The 21,155-nt window shown below is 37.0% G+C and overlaps 1 protein-coding gene across 10 annotated transcripts in view; it reads right to left on the bottom strand.

Annotated features, from left to right (window-relative positions):
- Anks1b (ankyrin repeat and sterile alpha motif domain containing 1B) overlaps positions 1-21,155 on the bottom strand; it is a 1,082,674-nt gene that overhangs the window by 848,673 nt on the left and 212,846 nt on the right. For 9 of the 10 annotated variants that reach the window (XM_031349133.1, XM_031349134.1, XM_031349137.1 and 6 more), the window contains 4 exons: positions 19,095-19,170; positions 17,439-17,540; positions 14,565-14,675; positions 11,551-11,717 (listed from right to left, as the gene is read on the bottom strand). In XM_031349133.1, the coding sequence (XP_031204993.1) occupies positions 11,551-11,717; positions 14,565-14,675; positions 17,439-17,540; positions 19,095-19,170 (456 nt within the window). Of the gene's footprint in view, positions 1-11,550; positions 11,718-14,564; positions 14,676-17,438; positions 17,541-19,056; positions 19,171-21,155 lie in introns of those variants that run through there. The other variant, XM_031349143.1, reaches the window with a different exon arrangement.

Here is a 21,155-nt window from a genome sequence, read left to right as displayed (position 1 = left end):
TAAAGACTACAGGCACAGGTACAACCTGACACATCTCTTCTGAAAGCAAGTGGTGTCCCCTTTCCTGGCGCATACTTCTTTCTGGTTCTTTCTCTTTGCTCATTCCAGAACCTTTCTTCCTGCCTCTATTATCTTCTGGTTCCTTGCCTTCTGAATAGATTAAGGATTTGATTCTCATCATTAATTAGTTGACAGTATGAACTGGAAGCTAGAAACTAAATAGAACTCTTGGGAAAGCGGAAACCAGTGGTTCGTGATCCCATCTACGTCTACGTCTATGAACCTTCTCACGGGACTCACCTAAGACTCTCAAACAAACACAGATATTTACATTACAATTCATAACAGTAGCAAGTTACAGTTATGAAGTAACAACAAAAATAATTTTATGGTTGGGGTCATCACAACATAAGGAACTGTATTAAAGGATTGCAGCATTAGGAAGGTTGAAAATTACTTGTGTAGACAATCAAATCTTTTGAGATTCTTAAAAATACAAATGGCATATATTCTAGTTGTGTAGCTTGGCTTTCATGTGGAAGTCCATACAGTGGGAGTAGGGGCTGTCTCTGATTGTTGCCTCCCTTTGAGATCCTTTCTTCCTACTGGGTTGCTTTGTCTAGCCCTAAAAGGAGAGGATATGGCTAGTCACACTACAACTTAATATCGCAGGGCTGGTTGATACCCATGGGAAGCTTACCCTTTTCTGAAGAGCAGGACATGGTGGAGAAGAGGGACGGGAACAGCAGTCTACAGGTAATATTAAGTAATTAATTAAAAAAATACATATGGAAGAAAGAAGAACTCTAGGACAGCTAGTGATGGTAACAATTACTTTCTGTCGGGTTGGAGTGGGCTGGGGTGGGGTTTGGTTTTGGTTTTGGTTTTTTGGTTTTCCAAGATAGGGTTTCTCTATGGAACTTTGGCTGTCCTAGAACTCATTCTGTAGACCAGGCTGGCCTTGAACTCAAAGATCCACCAGCCTCTGCCTCCTGAGTGCTAGGATTATAGGCATGTACCATGACTAGCACCAAGCCAAAAAGAGCTACTTTTTAAAATCCAAGCTTGAGATTGAACCACACCACATAGTTATTTTTTTCCATTATACTATTACTGATTTCAATTCTATCACAGTCAATCCCAAGTCTTCAGCTGTTATTTGCTGAATGAATTCCCACATTCCTTAGTCATGGATTAAATGGTCTTATGATAATACGTGTTAGAAGCATGAGCAGTTTCATCAATTTCTCTGAGCTGCTAGTCTACTATTCCATTGAAATTAATTTACTCTTCAAAGTGAAAATCATTTCCCTGGACAGAGCAGTAAGTGATTCTCACAGTGAGCTTGGGCTCAGTGTGGATTTCCTTCCGTGTCAGGCAGTAAAATGAGATCTTTTCATAATGGCAAGCTGTCCGAGACCTTCATTCCAAAACCACACTAAGAAATCCCCAATGCACACCTTAAAATTAAATTACAAATCTGCAAATGAACAAAGTGATTGTGAAAAGTAGCTTAAAGTGGTCAAAAATTAATATAATCATTACCTAAAAGGTACAGTTAAGAAAAGGTTCAATTACTACTGAACTTTCAAGAAAACATTACAATTATAATAAGTGCAGAAAATATTGGTTTTTTTTTTCAGGAATATCATAATAACAGAGTTATTCTATGGGGAATCTTAAAACCAAGTCATAGATAAGAAGGAAGAAAACTGTCAATAAAAACTGGCAGCAAACTATACAAGTGAACTTTGAAAACTTCATAAAAATTAAAATACAAAAGTGTAAAGTATTTTGGGAAGTTTTATCGCCTTTGGACAGCTTGCCAGTATGTCCATGATATTTAGAGATAGTTTAGTATCAGATGTTTTGAACGAGACTTGGCATGGGTCCCAGCACATGGGAGGGTGGGATAGGAGGATTGCTTTGAGGAGGACTGCCTAGGCTACAGATGAGAAAGAAAAAACATATACACAAGGATACAATGGGATATATTAAAATATGAAAAAAAAATCACTCAAATTAGGGAGAAAAAGCAGTATGTTGATTAGCTAAAAAGCACTTTAAAAATAGCACAGAATGGTAGAAAATATTTCATAATATATCAAGTAAGTTTGAAATTAGCAATATAAATAATGAAACATATTTTATGTTCTTATAACAATTTATGTTATTGAGACTTGAATAAAGTACTTATAACATAGGGTTTGTTGAGTTGCATGCTATTACATAAGACATGGCAGGATCTAAGATATTGATGATTTTATACTCTGAAGAAGTCAATGATATAATTTAACTTAATATTAAGTTTCATCTTTAAAACAAATTTGTGATCTATTTTTTTTTACAAAAAATTAAACAACAAATTATATTCTACTTCTAAGTTTATATCAAAGTCAGATATCAAGCATACTTCTTGTATGCCTATAACAAGTTCAATTTAACCAATACTTATGAAGCATATGTCTATGCTAAAAACACACAGATTAATAATTCTCCATTGCTCAAGCAGCTTACGAAGCAAAGCCAAATCAGAAGAATCATGTACTAATGATATTAAGATTATAGAATTTACATAAGGTATTGATAAATAAAGCATAATAATATTTGATCCAAGTGTTAGAACTAAATATAGACAGATCACAAAAGGAATTATGAAGAATGGTTTTAATAAGTGAGATGCTATGTAATATAATTGTACATAGATAAAGTTACATGAACACAGAAGACAAACATGAATCAGTGTTTCACTTTACTGAAACACTGTACTTATGTTATATATTACATTAATTATATTATATTATAGGAGTTCAGATGGAAATGTATACAGTAGCTAAAACTACCAGGCCTTAAAAGGTTGGTGTTATGTTTTTGCAGTAAGGATCAGCACTGAGTTTGGGGAGAGTGCTTGACTATAGTGCTCCTTATGTATATCCTATTCATTGGGCATCAGCATTCAGAAAAAGTAGGAGACAGGGGGGAATGAGCAGGATGAGAAGCTCTTGTAATAACTGAGGTAGGAGGTAAGAATGTCTTCACCAGGAAGGCCAGGAAGGTGACAGGATCAATGTCAAGTGAGGACAAGCCAGTGTTGAATATACTAGGGAAAGATGATTAATCATGAGCTTGGAGTACATTGGCCAAAATTTTTGCATGAACTATTCACCCAAATTGAACCTCTCTCATTTTGTCTTTATTCTACTGGCATTTCAGTAACTGAATTATAGGGCATATTAACCCTCACTAGATTTCAACTTTGAGCTTTGTTTTGAGCTAGGAAATTCAGTGCATTAAGTGTACAGTTCTCATATACACCATTCCTACAATGTACAGATCTGCTTGTGATCTACATGTTTTCCATGGCAAAATACTAAAAGTGACCCAAGAATGGAACATTTGAGATATTTATAGAGAAATCTCTCTACAAATACATGAAATAAACATTCCAATGTCTGAACCAAATTGGTCAAAATCTGAAACATAAAGATCAGGGTGGGATATCTTTAACAATACAAGACATGGTAAAACAGCTCTTTATATGGCTGATAGAAGGTGATGATGATATTTTCTGATAAAGAAATTACCTTTTGAAAATACCAAGTCATTCTCTGCTCATAAAGCAGCATGACGGGCTCAGAAAGCCAAGGCCATTAATTTACAATCCCATATTCTGCATGGTTATACTCTTCCCTCCATAGAAAGATGGCTAGTGTCCTGTGCTTCAAATAAAGGTATTCTCTACTGATGACAATCAGCAGGCTCTTCTCCTTGCACCATATTGCTCACGTGTCTTCATTGAATGACCCTTTGCCAAGAGACCACCACATGAAAGACACTGTGCTTGGTGAGATTAATTAGAGACAGACCAAACATATGTAGGGGTGGTTCTGATACTGTCCTGTTCCCCAATTTGTTTTTGATCTGTCAGTAAAGAAGCCATGGACCAATTGCTGGGCAGAATGAATAGGTGAGACTTCCAGGTCCTTGGAGGAAAAGACAGACACATGGAAGAGAAATATAGTTCTCCAGGTTTCAGAGGAGAAAAGTTGACCAGCTATGTGAGATCTCAAAACACAGGCTGCTCCTATAGGTGGACGGTCAGGGATGCAACTGAGCAACTAAAGTTTAGGGCAGGTGGAAAGTGTGGAGATAAGACTATTGATAAGGACACACTTTTCCAGGCAGGAGATAGTAGCACCCAGCAATTATATTAGAAGGAAAGTTGAAAATGAGTAATGTGTGTGTGTGTGTGTGTGTGTGTGTGTGTGTGTGTGTGTGTGTTATCCATGGCAGCAGGGTGGGAGCTGGTAATGCAACCCGTTCCCAGAGCTTAGGTGGAGTAGCAAAAGCTACATGCAACAATATAGACCTCCTCATCACAGAGTCTACTAGAAGCAACGTGTCAATGTATACAACAAAAAAGGAAAAGCAGAAACCCTTGTGAAGGGTGAGAACCACGGGAAAGTGGAAACCCTTGTGAAGGGTGAGAACCGCATGGCAGCTCTGAAGAGTACCTGTTTTTCTCAAATATCTTCCTAGAAATTCTACAGATAAAGTTCTTCCTAAGGTAAAAGGAGGGTCAGAAATTTATCATTCTGATTCTAGGGTTTTTTTTTCTCTACTTGCATTATATATCTAATACATATATGTTCTTAAAGACACCAGCCAGGAACTAATAATGTGGGACAACAGAATGTAGCTCCTATGCGTTTTAATTCCTAGAAAATCTGCTAAGAAAACCCAAAACAGGCTGAATATATGGCAACTCAGAATCATACTTCTCAAACTTCTGCTCAAGCATAAAGATACACATTGTAGTCAGAAATTTTCTCCCGACCACATCTAGGTTTCCACCACTTAATATTTAACATCACTATCAAAAAGTGAATATATGCTAAAGACTTAGTAACAGCCCTGTGAGAAGAGCCCTTAATTTGCACATCAGAAACATATAATACAGAGTCCCCTGACAGCCACTGAGGTCTCTCTATCCTAAAACACATTAGAACATGTTTGAAAGTAAGCTTCATTCCAGAAACAGAACCTAGATTACATGTACTTGTATGTGTGTGTACAGGTCATCTGTGCCCATTCATTTGTATGCAGATACGCCTGTGTCGGGATGGGGTTTGGGGGAGGGTGCAACTGCACATGTAAATGTTCACGTGGAAGCCAGAGGTCAAGTTAGGGCGTTACTCCTCAGTAGCTGTACATCTTTGGAAAAAAAGAGTCTCTTGTTGAGAACTGAGGCTAGCTAAGTGGCTAAACCAGATGACCAGTGATCCCCAGCACCCTGCAGCCTCCATTGCCTCAGCCCTGGGACTGTAAGTATGCCACTGTCTCTGGCTTTCTCTTATCCTCACAAGGCTTCTGAGAGCCTCAGGTCTTCACATTTATGTCACAAGCACTTTACCAGCTGAGCTCTATCGCCAGGACCAGCATTAGGCTTCTGGGTAATCTAATAGAATAGCTCACACTTCAGAATCTGACATGCAATTGAAGAGTCTGCAGGAGAGACATAAGTGAAATAAGAGAAATGTTATATACCAGCTGAGTAACATTACACCGACCATTCTAGCACATCCCTGGACAAACAGAGAGCATTGGATGCAACTGTATCCAGATTTTCTCTCAGGAAAAAAAGAGAAGAAAGCATTTCTTCACACAACAGTCTTATCCATTTCTTTTAAGGCTAATAAGGCAATAATGCTTTTTCTATTTAAATCTAAGAGAAATATCTTCCTGATTCAATCTGTCATAATCTTCATATTATATCATAATTTCTACAGCCTAGCATGTTCACCTTTAAGAATTGTGTATATTGAGTGCTGGAGAGATGGTTCAGTACTAAAGAGCACTGGCTGCTCTCCCAGAGGTCCTGAGTTCAATTCCTAGCAATTGAATCCATCTGTAATGAGATCAGATGCCCTCTTCTAGTGTTTCTGAAAACAGCTACAGTGTACTTACATGCAATAAATAAGTAAATCTGTGGCTGGAGAGATGGGTCAGTGGTTAAGAGCACTAACTGCTCTACCAGAGGTCCTGAGTTCTATTCCCAGCAGCCACATGGTGTCTCACAACTATCTGCAATGGGATCGAATAACCTCCTCTGGTGTGGCTGAAGACAGCTACAATGTACTCATATAAAAATAAACAAATATTTTTTTAAATTATGTATATTTTTATATAAATGAAGAATATAAATGAAAGTGGGCTTAGGAAAATAAAAACAATAGAAGAATTTTTAGATCATTTTATATTCTTTCAAAGACATAAACTTCATGAGTTGATAAAGAATATGAAGATATTTCTTTAAAATTCATATCCTAGATAATATAATGTTCTGATTCAACTTGGAAGATAGTCTCATATGCATATTATAAGAGCATTCAAAACAAATTAACTTTTTGAATTAAAGTGCAGGCAAGGTAAAATATAATTCTAACTTGAGCTAGTCTTCAAATTAAATATAAAACCCCTAACATTAAATATAATAGGGAACTATTTTTAATTAATTTATAATAGTAAAATTATTCATATAAAATCAAACATCTGATTCAAAAACTAAACATTCTTACATAAGATAGCTGATTTTTACTTAAAATCCTGCACAAGAGTGCCCTCTATTGGAATAAAAGAGGAAAGGAAAGTTGCATTGAATTCAGAAGGGTCACAGCTAAAAATACTGTGTTCAAGCTCCATTACTAATGTGTAAAATACATTTATGAATGATATGAAACTCAGAACATATTTTCCTTTTATTTTGTAATTCCCTAATTACTCTTGCAATGATGCATAGCACCAAAATGAACAAGCCAAACATTTTGGAACATCTAAAACTAAATCATATTCAAACTGGTTGCTCATCACATTGCTAGAAATAAAAACAACTAACAAAAATGTTTTTCGACATTTAAAACTTTGATATGGTACGAAAATAATTTTGTAAGTTCAAACTGTTATCAGAACACAATTTGAATTTTCTTTCATTGTCAAGTAAAAACCTTCCTGGTAAGAAGAAAGTTTCTACCCCTTCCTGATACACAGACTGATGTACCAACCCCCAGTGAAAGTACAGCAAGGGACTCTGGGAGGTATCCAGGTGATGAGCGCATAGCTGGCAGTGGTGGATTAATACCCATGAGCAAAGCCAACTGAGAGCTGGCTTTTTCCCTCTGTCCCAGTCATGTGAGGAAACAGTGTGACTACACAGACGGTCACCCCCAAACCAGGAGTCAGGCTCTTAGCAGATGCCAGCTTTGCCTGCAGCCTCCAGGAATGTGAAAAAAAATGTTTGCCTTTAAGCTATACAATGTACAATAACTTGTTGAAGAGTCGAAGCTAGGATATTCCCTAGTTCTAGAAATTAAAAACGATTATGCTAGAAGTAAGTGAGCTCCTAAAAGATGTACAAGATTTGTTCTGGCTCAGAGAGAGAGAGAGAGAGAGAGAGAGAGAGAGAGAGAGAGAGAGAGAGAGAGAGAGAGGAGTTACAATTGTGTGATGTTATTGGGACCTAAAGTTCTACTCTCATCTTAAACTTGAATTAGCTTATAAAGGTCCAGGCAGGATTTCTGTCACTAGGTCAACTGTGTGCCTGGTTAGAATACAGTACCAGGGTTCTTTGAAGATTTAAAAAAAAAATGTGCTTAGAACATTTGTTTTCCCAACAGGGTCTTGATATCTAGCCATGGCTGGCCTCAGGTTTGTTGTACATCCCAGGGTGGCTTGAATGTATGATCCTCCTGCCTCAGCATCCTAAATCCTGGTACTAACAGATATGCACCATCATATCCAGCTCCCTCAATGATCATTGACCAAGGGGGTATGGTATGACATATCAGTGCTTAGTTTTGAAAGCCTTTCCTGGTTACTCTAAGACAAAGCTATTGATGAGAACCACTGCCTATTCTGAGAATACGAAACAACACTCCACCTTTACCTTCCAAAATATCACCTTCAAGGAACTCCCTTGAAGCTTATTCTCCTGACCTGCCTTTGTTCTCTGGTGATATAGGGAATGATATGACTCTGGTTTCAGAGCCAGGATCTGAACCTAGACATTCTGGCTGTGTACACTTGGGGCTTCTCTCTCTCATCTGTAAGGTCTACCTTGAAGGATTATTGTGTGTTAGGTTTTATCATTATTCATGTTACTTTTATTTCCATTGTGGTAAGCATTCTTTGCAAGATATACATGGATTGTGACTTCTGCTTTTGCACACACTATTTCTGCAGGCCGGGTGCCTTATCCATTAATTTCAACACACATGCAAGGCACATCTCCCCTTTCTCCAGGACTATAAGACTATAACCTTTTTCCAGGTTATAGTCTTAACCCATACTCACAGAGGGCCTTCAGTGAACACCTGTAGATCTTTGATTTCTCATTTTTTTTAAAGTTCCATTGGTCACAGAGTAAATTACGATAAGAAATCCCATGTGAAATACAGCTGAGAATTTAAAATACCAGCTCCTACTTTTAAATCAGTGGTTCTACAAGGACTATACATGGTGGCACTGATTGTTCTGGCAGCATGTGTATAGTAGAGGATTGCAAAGTCTATCATCAATGGGAGGAGAGGCCCTTGGCTCTGTGAAGGTTCTGTGCCCCAGTGTAGGGGAATGCCAGGGCCAATAAGTGGGAGAGGGCGAGGTGGCAAGCATGGTGAGGGGGTAGGCAACAGGGGTTTATTCTTGTTGTTTGTTTTTGTTTGTTTGTTTGTTTGTTTTTTGGAGAGGAAACTGGAGAAGAAATCATACGACATGTAAAGAAAATATCTAATAAAAAACAAACAAACAAACAAAAATCAGTGGTTCTAATCTTTCCTAATGCTACAACCCTTTAATATAGTTCCTCATGTTGTGGTGACCCCACAACCATAAAATTATTTTGTAGCTACTTCATAACTATAATTTTGCTAGTGTTATGATTTGTAAATATTTATTTTGAGATAGACATTTGCTACAGAGGTCATGACCTACATGTTGAGAACCAATGGTTTAAACCCTCGCTATGATACAAGCTAGCTGAGTCACTTCCTAAATTTCTAATTTCATTGCTAAGATCGCTCAGTGGTTTAAATCATACAAATCATACATTTATTAAGCATCAGCCCTACAAACAGCAATGGAAGGTTACTTGGGATTGTAGTCTGAAACTCTTTGAAGTCACCTACAGTCTTGCTTATTGCACTTGTAACGGCTGCCTAATATAGGCCAAAAAGTACTTTATTAACCTGGCTATATAACAAGGGAACGGTTTACAGTAATACTCAAGAAAAAAAAAAAAACTACTTCAACAAACGGAAACAAACACTAGACAGACAGAATGAACACAAATAAAATGTCGGCCATAGAGAAGGTCAATGAAATTGGATTACTTTTGTTAAATGCAATGACCAGTTTCTATCAGATTCATTCTCTGAAAGGCCAGTTCCAATGATGTCATTTAACTGCTCCAAATCGTTCATGCTTTTCTCATTTCCTAAAGAATAAATATCAAAATTCTTAGCCTGATATTCAGACCACCCTACACCTAATTTCATTCATGCTTCTAATTTTATTTTGCATCCTTCCCCCCTTGGTGGATTCTATTACAAATAAATAGAATTGCTTGATCCTCAATGTACTGTTTGCTGTTCTACCTCCTCTAACCTTTGGTATTTTGGTATGACAGTAGTTTCAAAGAATATCATTATAATGATTTGTCACAAGAACAGGGAGTGTACAGATGCCTGGGCTAAGCTTTAAAAGACTTAAGTTCAACATATGAGCATTAATTTCTCCTTTGCCACCACCACCACAGTGCAATCTCCAGGTAAGAAAACAAAGCAACCACCCTTTCCAAAGTGTGCGCCATCCAGGCACCAGCCCCCGTCATCACTCCCTAAAAACGTGTAAGCTATTGTCACACTCTCCAAGCAGAATTCAGGCCCCAGGGCATACAGGATACAGAGTAAAAGAAAAACAATCATGGCTTCTGCTTTACATTGTCTCCTTTTCCATAGTTCTGAATTTCTTGATTTCTTGTACAGTAACTCTCTCATGGTTTATATATGTAGCACCAGGAGTGTGTGAGTGTGCGTGTGTGTGTGTATGTGTGTGTGTATGTGTGTGTGTGTGTGTGTGCATCTGAGTCTGTACCAATTTATTAGGATGCTTGTTTGAGTTTGTTTACAAGTACATTTAACAAAAATTCTTTAGAAATCAGTGATGTACAAAATTAGGGCTTTGTGTAAAGCTATAGGTTTAGAAGAAGGGAGTTTGAATTTACCAGTCAATAAAAGATGTTTAAGGATGGGTATTAGAGTCCAGGTATCATACATTAGTTATGCGGCACAACTCTGTTTAAAGTTCTAAGCAACCTTCTAGAAGATGTTAAAGTACAGTAAGCTTTACTTTGCAGATAGCACACACGAGTTTTAGATGTTTAAAAGGAAATTTTACACTGACTACTATACACATCTTGTTAATAAAAGGTTTTTACTTTGTAAAACCTATAAGCTTTTTGCTGTGGTGCATACACAACTATTCAAGCCCTTCACTAGAGGAAGGGGAATGATGTGATAGCCCAGAAAAGTGAATTGGAACAACAACAAAAAGTAGGCCTGGGAGGTTAAGTTTAGCCATTGAACTAGATCATCAGGCACCTCGTGGAGAATCGGTGTCACGCCTCACTTTAAGGAACTAAATGAAGGGCATGTTCCCAAAACGGTTCCCAGGTACCATAAATTAGACACTTTTTACATTTTCAAAATACTATGACATACTTATGGCAGTCTGCTCTATTATTCACTGGCAAGTAAAGCATAACACTGCTCTAACAAGTTAAGTTCTAAAGGTGAGTAAACAGTTAATATCAAAGTATCTGTTCCCTTTAAAACTTTTAAATCCTATAAATCATTCCTTCATAGGCCAAAGGTATGTTTACAACTTATCATTTAAAACTGATTACAGTCTTTCTTGCTGTTGTTGGTATGGAAATCCATGATGGACACGGCTATCCAGCTCATACTTTAGATTCTGAGGTCATACGGGAGAATCTCCCACCATGATTGTCAGAGTGACTGGAGAGTCACACACACGGTCTGATGCTATCTTTGTTTTAAGGAAGACTTGGAAGAGTGCAGGGAGGACAGACAAGAGAAATGTTTTCTTCTGCAGGAGTTGAGATAACTATGCCCAGTTAAATTAAATATCCTCCATGTTCAAAGAAACTACAGCTTCCATGTCACACGATGAACTGTAATAGTACGAATACCATCACAGACTATAAGGGTTTTTTTTTTTTGAAGAATTTCACATCAAGCAAGTACTGTACCATTGAGCTGTACCCTCAGTCGCTACCTAGCATGTCCTCCCCTGTATAAGCAGCAGAGAAAGCAACCCAATGAACAACAGAGAAAGACTAGTAGGGACACTGACATAATAGGGACTGATCACTTTTTGAATCTGCTAATCTAATCAATCACCAAACCTATGCCACAGGGGCAGGCACTGAACTGGAAAGACAGACGCAGTGTCTTTGTCCCGCCCCCCCTTACTTACTACACTCTGGCTTCCATTTTTCCCAAGCTCTTCCTCTGAAATCTTGCTCAAATTATCTAAGTAGTGGTCTGAGATTGTATGGCACAAATCTTCAAAGGAATAATCCTTTTCTTGACAGAGTTTTATTTCATCGAGGAGTTTGGATAGTTCTCCAGTGACAGTTTCACCTACAAAAAAGAAAAAAAGTTTATTCAGACTTTGCAAGAAATACTATTACTGAGGTGTAATGTTTAATCACATAAATGAGACTGCTGTGTTGACAGGAGACAAACCACAACAAGTAAGTAGTTAGAAACAACAGGCAGAAGCAAGGCACTAAGCATAATTAATATGAGCATACTAAGAGACAAAGGAGGCTCCAATTTTGACTGTAGCTATTCTTTGACAAAACAGAAATCAGTATTGAAAGTTTAATTATAGATAGTAACTAGTTTCTATAGATTTATTTTTTACAGTAATTGACTTTTTTCTTTTGTGGCAGCATGGGGCTCAGACACAGGGTCTCACGCAAGTGAGGGCAGAGCTTGACCACTAACAGTCACTTGGACTTAATTTTTTTTTTAATTGGCATTTTACTTCACTGGCAGAAGCCAATGGTTCATTAACCAGCTGGAAATAATACTGAAAACTTATGTCCTATTTCAACAAACATAAATACTGTTAACTTCTTTAAACAAAGAATTATACTATAGGTAATCAGAATGGTGATATATAAGAAAAAGGGAAAAACAGAAGAAAAAGGTAATTTTATCACCTGCCAAAACATATAGTAAATATGAATTTTTTAACAACTTCAGAAAAAGTACTTTGTACTTAGAATTTATTCTGAAAATTAATTGCAGCACTTACAATAAAAATTTTATTGTTTTTATTGTCAATTAAAATGATATTTAAGAGGAGGTGAAATAAGCATAGATTTTAGGTTTATTTCTGTTTTTTTCTTTTATACTGATCTATGTGTCTTGTTTTTATGATAGTATAATATCTTTTTTAATAGTGTCCCTTCCCAGCAACAATGTCAGGAACCTCCACCATAGAAAGGACAGCCTCTCAACAGAGGATGCCAGGGTCTGCATATATGTGTATACAGGAATTGCAATGATTGTACCTCACTCCATATGCATTCATCAGCTGAAAATTCATTAAGACTTTAATGAAGGAAATCATACAATCCTCAGGAAAAAGTGTAAAGCTATCTGACCTTAGTCTAAAAAAATACTTTTTTAGATACCAAAAGCACAGGGTAATAAATAAATTGGTAAGTGAACTAAATCACGGGAGAAATCCTTCTGTGGAACAAGGAAATAATCCATAAAATAAAGGCAGCTTATCAAATAAAAGAAAATGTTTACAAATCATAGATCTGATAAGGGGTCAATAGTCAAATATATGTATGATATACATATATCATACATATAAACTCATTAACCAAACAAGATCAAATAACCTAAATTGGCAAAGGTTCTAAGCAAATAAACTTTAATTTTTCAAAAAAAAAAATAAAGATAGATAGGCAGTTGGTCAACATATACATTAAAATGAAACACAGATCACTGGCATCAGGGAACTATCAATTAAAACCACAAAGAGATCTCATGTCTTGTAGTTATTATCAAAATGATGAAAGAAAACAAGTGTTGGCGAGGCCTCAGGGGAAGGATATAGTGCATACTGTTATGGGAATGTACAAGCCATTGTAGAAAAACATGAGAGCTCTTCAGTACCAACAAGCTACTTCTTCAGTCTAATGCTCTCCCAGCTGAACTATTTCTAATGTCTACTTCTAGTAAATAAAATTAACATCCTGAATAGAAACATATGTGCCTCCATTTGACTAAAACCTTATTTAGGAGGGTTACAATATGAGGAAAAGATTAAGAGTCTATTGTTGGATGAATAGATGGATACAAGGATGGATTGATGGAAGGGTGGGAGGGAGGGTGGGTGGGTGGATGGGTGAATGGATGGATGGGTAGGAAGGTAGGTGGATGGAATGATTGATGAATGGATGATGGATGGATGATGGATGGGTGGATGGATGGATGGGTAGATGGGTGGATGGATGGATAGATGGGTGGGTGGATAGATGGGGAAAATACAAATGGATACTAGACCATTATGAGCACTTGAAAGAAGGGTGCCTGTCTTTTGAGTAAGCACTGATGTCACTGGAGGCTGAGCAAACTGAAGCTGAAATAAACAAATACTACATGATCTTACTAACATGAGCACTATAAGGTTAACTTATAAAGGCAGACAAGGGATTGTGGTCAGCAGAGGCTACAGCAGGAAGGAAATGGTGGAGATAGTGATTAAAGAGCTCACAGTTTCAGTCAAGAAAGAATGAATAAATTCAGAAAATTCCCCCAAGATATTTGATACTGTTTTCACCAACAAAAAAGTGGGGATTATACAGAATGATACATTTCTTAGTTAGTTCGAATGTGATACTCAACTCAGTGTGTATGTGTGTGTTTGTATGTGTTTGTGTGTGTATGTATGTTTGTGTTGTGTGTATGTGACGACCTCACATTACATGCTGCAAATATAAAATTATTTGTCAAATACACTTTATAAAGCTAGAAAAAATATATTTCTACTCCATATAAACTTCATTACAGGGATTGCTAACTACTTTGCTCATTGCCCTATGTCAGTGCCACATGCAATCCCTATGTCTGTGATATGTGCAATCCCTATGTCAGTACCACATGCAATCCCTATATCAGTGCCACTTGCAATCCCTATGTTGGTGATATATGCAATCCCTATGTCAGTGCCACATGTAATCCCTATGTCATTGCTACATGCAATCCCTGTCAGTACCATGATAATTACAAACAAGCAGCATAAGCTCAATAAATGCTGACTATATAAATATATAAAATATGAAGTATAAACCACAAAAAAAGCCTTTATTTGACATTTCTACTGGTGTCAGCCCTTCCTATGCACTCTGACAAATCTGACCAGAAATGTCAGACACTATTTCAGGGGTTTAACCAGCTACGCACTTTTAGTCTTTTGAGGAGACTCAGCAGGAGATGAAAGGTGTGTCTCTTGTGTTGTATCTTCCTGAGCATGCTCTTCCACGACCCCTGACCTTCCTGCACCTTCCAAATAGTCTGCGAATAGACATTTCTGAGGTTATGCCATTGAATTCATGTGTGTTCAAAATCAAGAGCTACCACAAATAAATCCTAAGTTCTTAAAGAAATAAAATAAACAGAAACTGAAACAAGCCCAAACAATTCATAAACTGTTAGCTTAAGAAAACATTTAAGTAGAAACATTGTTTCCTTAAAGATAAACATATCTGTCGAAGACCTAAAGCACCCCCTTAATCTTGTTAAATATTTTCTGTCTTACAATTTAAAGTTCCCCCAAAAGATGCACGGAATAGCTGTCATACACACAACTGAGACACTCAATTCCAATGAATGTAACCAACTTCTTGGGCAACAAGTGTGAATGAATTGGATAGTGGTGTTTCGAGCTTAAAAGATAAGCACAATACTCACACTAAATTTCATTTATATGCAGAAAAAGTCATTCCTGTCACTGAAATGTCATTGAAATGTCCTGTATGCAACCTATCTTTCACTTTTTTTTTTTTGACAGAGGCATAATACCAGCAGCAGTGTTCTCTATGCTTGATATAAGTGAAGATATTTCTTCCTTACAAAGATGGTTTGTTCACTATTACTAGCTCAGTTTGTTTGGGTCTGTGTGTTCAGGGGAAAGGTGCTGTTATATTTGAGATGTGAGGCAGGACCTTATTAAGTAGCCCAGGCTGACCTTGAACTTGTGAACTTCCTGGCTTGGCATCATGAGTTCTGAGCTTACAGGCACTCACCACCATTCCAAGCTCGGTCTCAGTTTTAAAGATGACAACTTACAAGAGGAGTGTGACTAACTTGTTCCACTACTAAGTGAGAGAGCCAGACAGAAAGGGGACATTAAAAACTTGTCACTTTGGTCTTACTCATAAGGGAAACGACGTTGAATACAGTGATAAATGTCAAAGAACATTCAGCCTGGATGGCACAGGAAGAACAGGCCTGGCACAGAACATGTTTAATAATACAGCAGGTGCGCTTTCTAAAAATTCAGCCCTTCCATAAGATGGAAGCCAGTATTATCAGATGGCAAAATTCTGAAGATTCAACTACAATTGTGGATTTTTTTTTTAAATGTTGATAGCTAATTTGGATTTTATGGAAACAGTGCTGGTAAAATATGTATGGTCTAAGGAAAATATCTGTTATATACCAAAATATTGAGCCCATGTAGGGCTGGTTTATAGCCTCCTTCTAAAGGATGGAATCAGATCTTCTCCCACTCGGTTCCTTTGCTTGTGTTCTTTATTCAGAAAGAATCTGCTTCATAAGAATCTACGTTATAACATCAGCCAGTTGTCACTGTTAGAATAGTTCAGACCAAAGGACAAATTTCCAAGACAAGTTCTACTTGGGGGAAGAAAGCAGCCCACAGAATTGTATCCTAAAAAGTTTCTGAAGCATGAAGTGACTATGTAGATTGAACAGCAACTTTATGAAAACTTGTGAGTTGCAATTATGGATGTGATAAATTGGCTTCACTTCAATCCCAACCTTTTCATTTAATTTAAAAGGCACAGCAACTTGACATCCAAGAAAAAAGAGAACATAAGGTATTTTTCAATGTGATGAAATATTCAAAGATGTCCTAATACGCCCCAATGCAAATTGGCACACATAATCAACCTTGGCCTTTAAGAGAGTAGACAGTTTGCTCCTACAGAATATTTTTAACACATTGAGCCCGAGTAATATGTTTAAAAATTCTAAAATTACATCTTGCCCCATTTTAGTAAGAAAGTTTCATTTTACTTTCTCTGAAAGATAGACACAAACTTCAAGGTTTTTTAAAGTTCAGTTAAAGGCCAAAATCTAACCTCAAATAATAGTGCCTTGAGGGCAGGAGATAGATCTCCACCCAGTACACTACTTTATAGCTTTCATACGACTTGGTTCAATTAGGATTAATAAGAAAAGTCATAGGTGGACTCTCTGATTCATCTGGAGGTGTTTGGACCTGCAATTAGCTTCTCTATTGACCACAAAATTATAGTGGCCTAAGCTCCCTATGAAGGCCTTAGGAATCAGTTGGGAGAAAGCACAGTGAGCATTTTGATCTCTGTACCTTATTTGACTTTTGCTGACACCTACATTTCCACAGCCCCATCTGGTTTTAACTCACACATTTTCCTTAGAAAATGATGTTGTCCCAACCGACAATGAATAAAACTGGCTCGCCCTGTCCCCCTTCTCCCTCCAGGACTGCACTTGTGGCCAATCTACATACATAACAAGAAACAATCGGCATTTGTTCAGCCAATACACCATGGCAATTGTCAATTCGACATTTATGTACTATGTCTGCCACTTAGCACAGAGTGGAGACGGCATGTGAGCAAAAAACATCTATCAGGGCTTCAGTGTCTCTCATGTGCAAGGTGATAATATATGACTTAGCTACTTCATGGTCATAGGAACGAGGCAAAATTATAGAAAATCTGATAATATTTGAAGAGAAAAAATATTATTTAGTCATTACCAATTCATATAGCCTATTCACTTCAAGCTATTACTATCCATATCTAACACATGAGATTCTTAAAACATTTTTTATTATCAAGCAGTAAATAAAAACTTTTCTATACTGAGCAAACACAGAACTAAAACATTTTAATGAATTTTTATGTAGCTTAAGATATGCTAGAAAAAATGGAAATGATTAGCTAACTCAACATTAAGTACTAAATCAAGGCCCCAAATAAAAATTATGACAGCTTCCATTTCATTTTGGCTGTAAGGCAAAATCACCCATCACTCGGTATTGTTTACCTTGCAAGAGCGTTGCAATCTGGAGAGACTTCTGGGACGGGTGCTCTTTCAGAATGTCTAAGACAGTTCTACCTAAACTGTCCTTTATGTTGGCATCAATTCCTGGAGGAAAAAGAAAAACTAGATGTACCACTGGAGTGTCCTCAGATGATACTGCCGATGCATAACTGTTCTAATTTCAAACGCATATAGGCCAAGCACTGAAGGTGATTTAAAAACTAAGTTACCCACATAAAATTTTTAACAAGAGAGAAGGCAGGAGCCTGATGTTACTAAAAAACTGAAAAATGCTGGATAAAGTATCAACTCTCTTAAAGTTCTCTGACACAAGCATAAAGATTGCTTTCCAGGACTCCTGGGTCCCTGCTGGGTTGTGGCTAGTAAACTAAATAAAGAGTCCAGAGTCCACTATCAAAGTGAAAAATATGTCTCACTCATCACCTGAAACCCTAACGTGCAATGGCCAGGTGATCTGTATATTCTGTATAATACAATTTTAAATTTAATAAATGATAATCACAGAGAGTAATATAAGAACTCTTTTAGAATATTTGAAATTGACAAGTTTGAAAAGGTATAATTAGTTCAAGGGTCTACCTACTGCACCTCCACATATCCCCATCATTTGTCCATTTCAGATTGTCTTCACTTGCCAGGCACATTGGCTATTTAAACAAACCTGCTGAACTCCGTGGCTGAAACGCCTTTGCTCTTGTTATAATTCTAATACTATGTGGAGTACTAGAGAATTTATTTTAATGTGGGCATTAGTTTCCACAACTCTAATACAACTCACAAACTTTCCAAATACCTGTACTGCAAACAAAGGCAATGTATAGGATTTTATCCCAGATATTAATTAACCATGAAATTATTAAATACTTGCTTAAGTTTATGTGAGAATGCATAGTATATACTTAATAATTTATATGTTTAATTGCTTGTCTTGAATCATCTATTCTATCATTGGGCCACATGTCAAAATTAAATAATATGAAATTTTTAACATAGAGAAAGCAGGATACCAGCACAATGGTGTACCCACATTTTTCTTTTACAGATAAATTAAACACACTACACTACAGAACATGACTTACTTCAGCTGTGTACAGGAATAATTTGTACTCCTAACTTCTGATTCTTAAAAAAAAAAGTCTGACCTCAATTTTGACTTCATTTTATTTCAATCAAAATATGCATATCATATAAATAAGCCTACCTTTGTTTTTTCTTCAAAATATTCCCTCTAAAAATATTCCTTTTATAACTGAGCCCTGGTAGCCAATGAACAACAGCTACTTGACTTATGAGCCATCAGAAGAAGAACATGTCCTAAGAAAAAGGGACACAAATCTCTGTCGGCCATAGGTCATAATGTAAAAGACTAACAAACCACACAGCTGCCATAACTCCTCAGGGGCTGGTCCCTCTGTTTTGCTGAAATCAGGGGTTTTCCTTTTCCTCTTGGTAGTTTCTCCCAGCTCACTTAAATATATCAGTTGTATCAAGGCCCACTTCCACATAGTATGAACACCTATCTCAACTTGGAGAAGAGGATCATTTGTGAAGAAAGTCACCATTTTCCTTCATCTAACCCTGAGAAAGACAGCCGTAATACCTGGCAGGACAGGCTCCATGGAGAACCATGATAGCTACCTGTTTCTAACAGAACTCGCACCACATCCACCTTCCCAAACAAAGCCGCTTCGTGAAGAGCACTCCCCTTTTCTGTCTGAAAAGAGAAAGAAAAGGAATAGCTGCATTTGGAATTCCCGCAGATTTGTAAGTATTTAGGCACTCATACAGATTTTCTACAATCTTGGAGCTCTGTGTCATAGAAGCTCTCCGTGTGTGTGTGTGTGTGTGTGTGTGTGTGTGTGTGTGTGTATGTCAGGGGTGGGCATAGACGTTCAGGAACAAAGTCTACAGACCTGTGTTTGGAAAGTATGTCCACTTCTGAATAGTTATGTTATATTAAGGAAGTGACCCATCTTCTCTTTGCTTCAATCTTGTTCAACTATCAATTCAGAGTGCTAATGCCTATTACACAGGGCTTTTATGAGTATCTATTAGACACATTATTAAACATGTAGAGTGAAAGGAGTTATAAACATAGAACTATCATCTTGGACCTTGAATATTCCCAGCACACTTAAGAGGACAAATATGTAAGTAGGCATTTATGATAAATGAATTCTAAATGGTTTAAAGTGGCATCTACTTTCCTCTGCACATGCCTAAACCTCCAGCTGACTCACACTCCATGCTCCAGGCACACTGACCTTATTCTTTATCAATGCTATTACTGTTCTCTGAATGTCCCTCCATGGAGCTCAAAGTCCCATTCCCTTACAGGTAGGTCCAACTCCTAACCCTCTAGATCTGGATAACACACAACTGCTTGTTTTCAATGGTCAACATGAATCATAATTACTAGGAGAACATGTTTGAAAACACAACTCTAGCCTCAAAAGATTCAAGAAGATTGAAATAATCCCATACACCCTATGAGATCACCACAGACTAAGGCTGATCTTAAATTCCAACAAAAACAACAGAAAACACACATACACATGGAAGCTGAACAGCTCCCTACTCAATGATAACTTGGTCAAGGAAGAAATAAAGAAGGAAATTAAAGACTTTTTAGAATTAAATGAAAATGAAAGTACAACATACACAAACTTAGGGTACATAATGAAAGCAGTGCTAAGGGGAAAACTCAGCTCTGAGTGCCTCCAAAAAGAAAGTGGAGAGAGCATACACTACCATCTTAACAACACATCTGAAAGCTCTAGAACAAAAAGAAGCAAATACACCCAAGAGGAGTAGACAGCAGGAAATAATCAAACTCAGGGCTAAAATCAATCAAGTAGAATCTAAAAGACTTATACAAAAAATCAACAAAACCAGGAGCTGGTTCTTTGAAAAAATCAACGAGACAGATAAACTCCTAGCCAGACTAACCAGAGGGCACAGAGACACTATCCAATAAATAAATAATAAATAATAAAATCAGAAATGAAAAGGGAGATATAACAACAGAAACTGAGGAAATTCAAAGGATCATCATATCCTACCACAAAAGCCTATATTCAACACAACTGGAAAATCTGGATGAAGTGGACAATTTTCTAGAGAGATACCAAATACCAAAGTTAAATCAGGAATCAGGATCAGATAAACCATCTAAACAATCCCATAACCTCCCCCCCCAAAAAAAAATAGAAGCAGTCATTAAAAGCCTACCAAAAAAAAGAAAGAAAGAAAGAAAGAAAGAAAGAAAGAAAGAAAGAAAGAAAGAAAGAAAAAAGAAAAAGCCCAGGATCAGATAGGTTTAGTGCAGAATTCTCAGACCTTTAAAGAAGATCTAATACCAATACTCTTCAAACTATTCTACAAAAATAGAAACATTTCTGTCCTTATAAACTAGTCACCATGAAGTAAGCATGATTCACACAGGATTCTTACTGTGGTGGGCAGCCTTACTACAGACCTAAAGACAACAGGTAAACAGGCAAGATTTGAGTCCAGCTGTGAACAAAAATTAATGTTTCTCCTAACCGCTCATTATCTCAGAGATGTTGCCATAGCAACAGAATACAACACAATGTAAAACTGGATCAACTGGTCCAAATTTAAGGCTGATGCAATTAATTATATTAATCATTTTATTTGATAAGTTTTGATAAGAATTGGGTTTTTTTTTCTTTTATT

The sequence above is a fragment of the Mastomys coucha genome, unplaced genomic scaffold (genome assembly GCF_008632895.1).
Source record: "Mastomys coucha isolate ucsf_1 unplaced genomic scaffold, UCSF_Mcou_1 pScaffold4, whole genome shotgun sequence".
In the NCBI taxonomy this organism is placed as follows: Eukaryota; Metazoa; Chordata; class Mammalia; order Rodentia; family Muridae; genus Mastomys; species Mastomys coucha.
The sequence above is the reverse complement of the archived record's forward strand: the minus strand, read 5'-3'. Positions and strand labels throughout refer to the sequence as shown.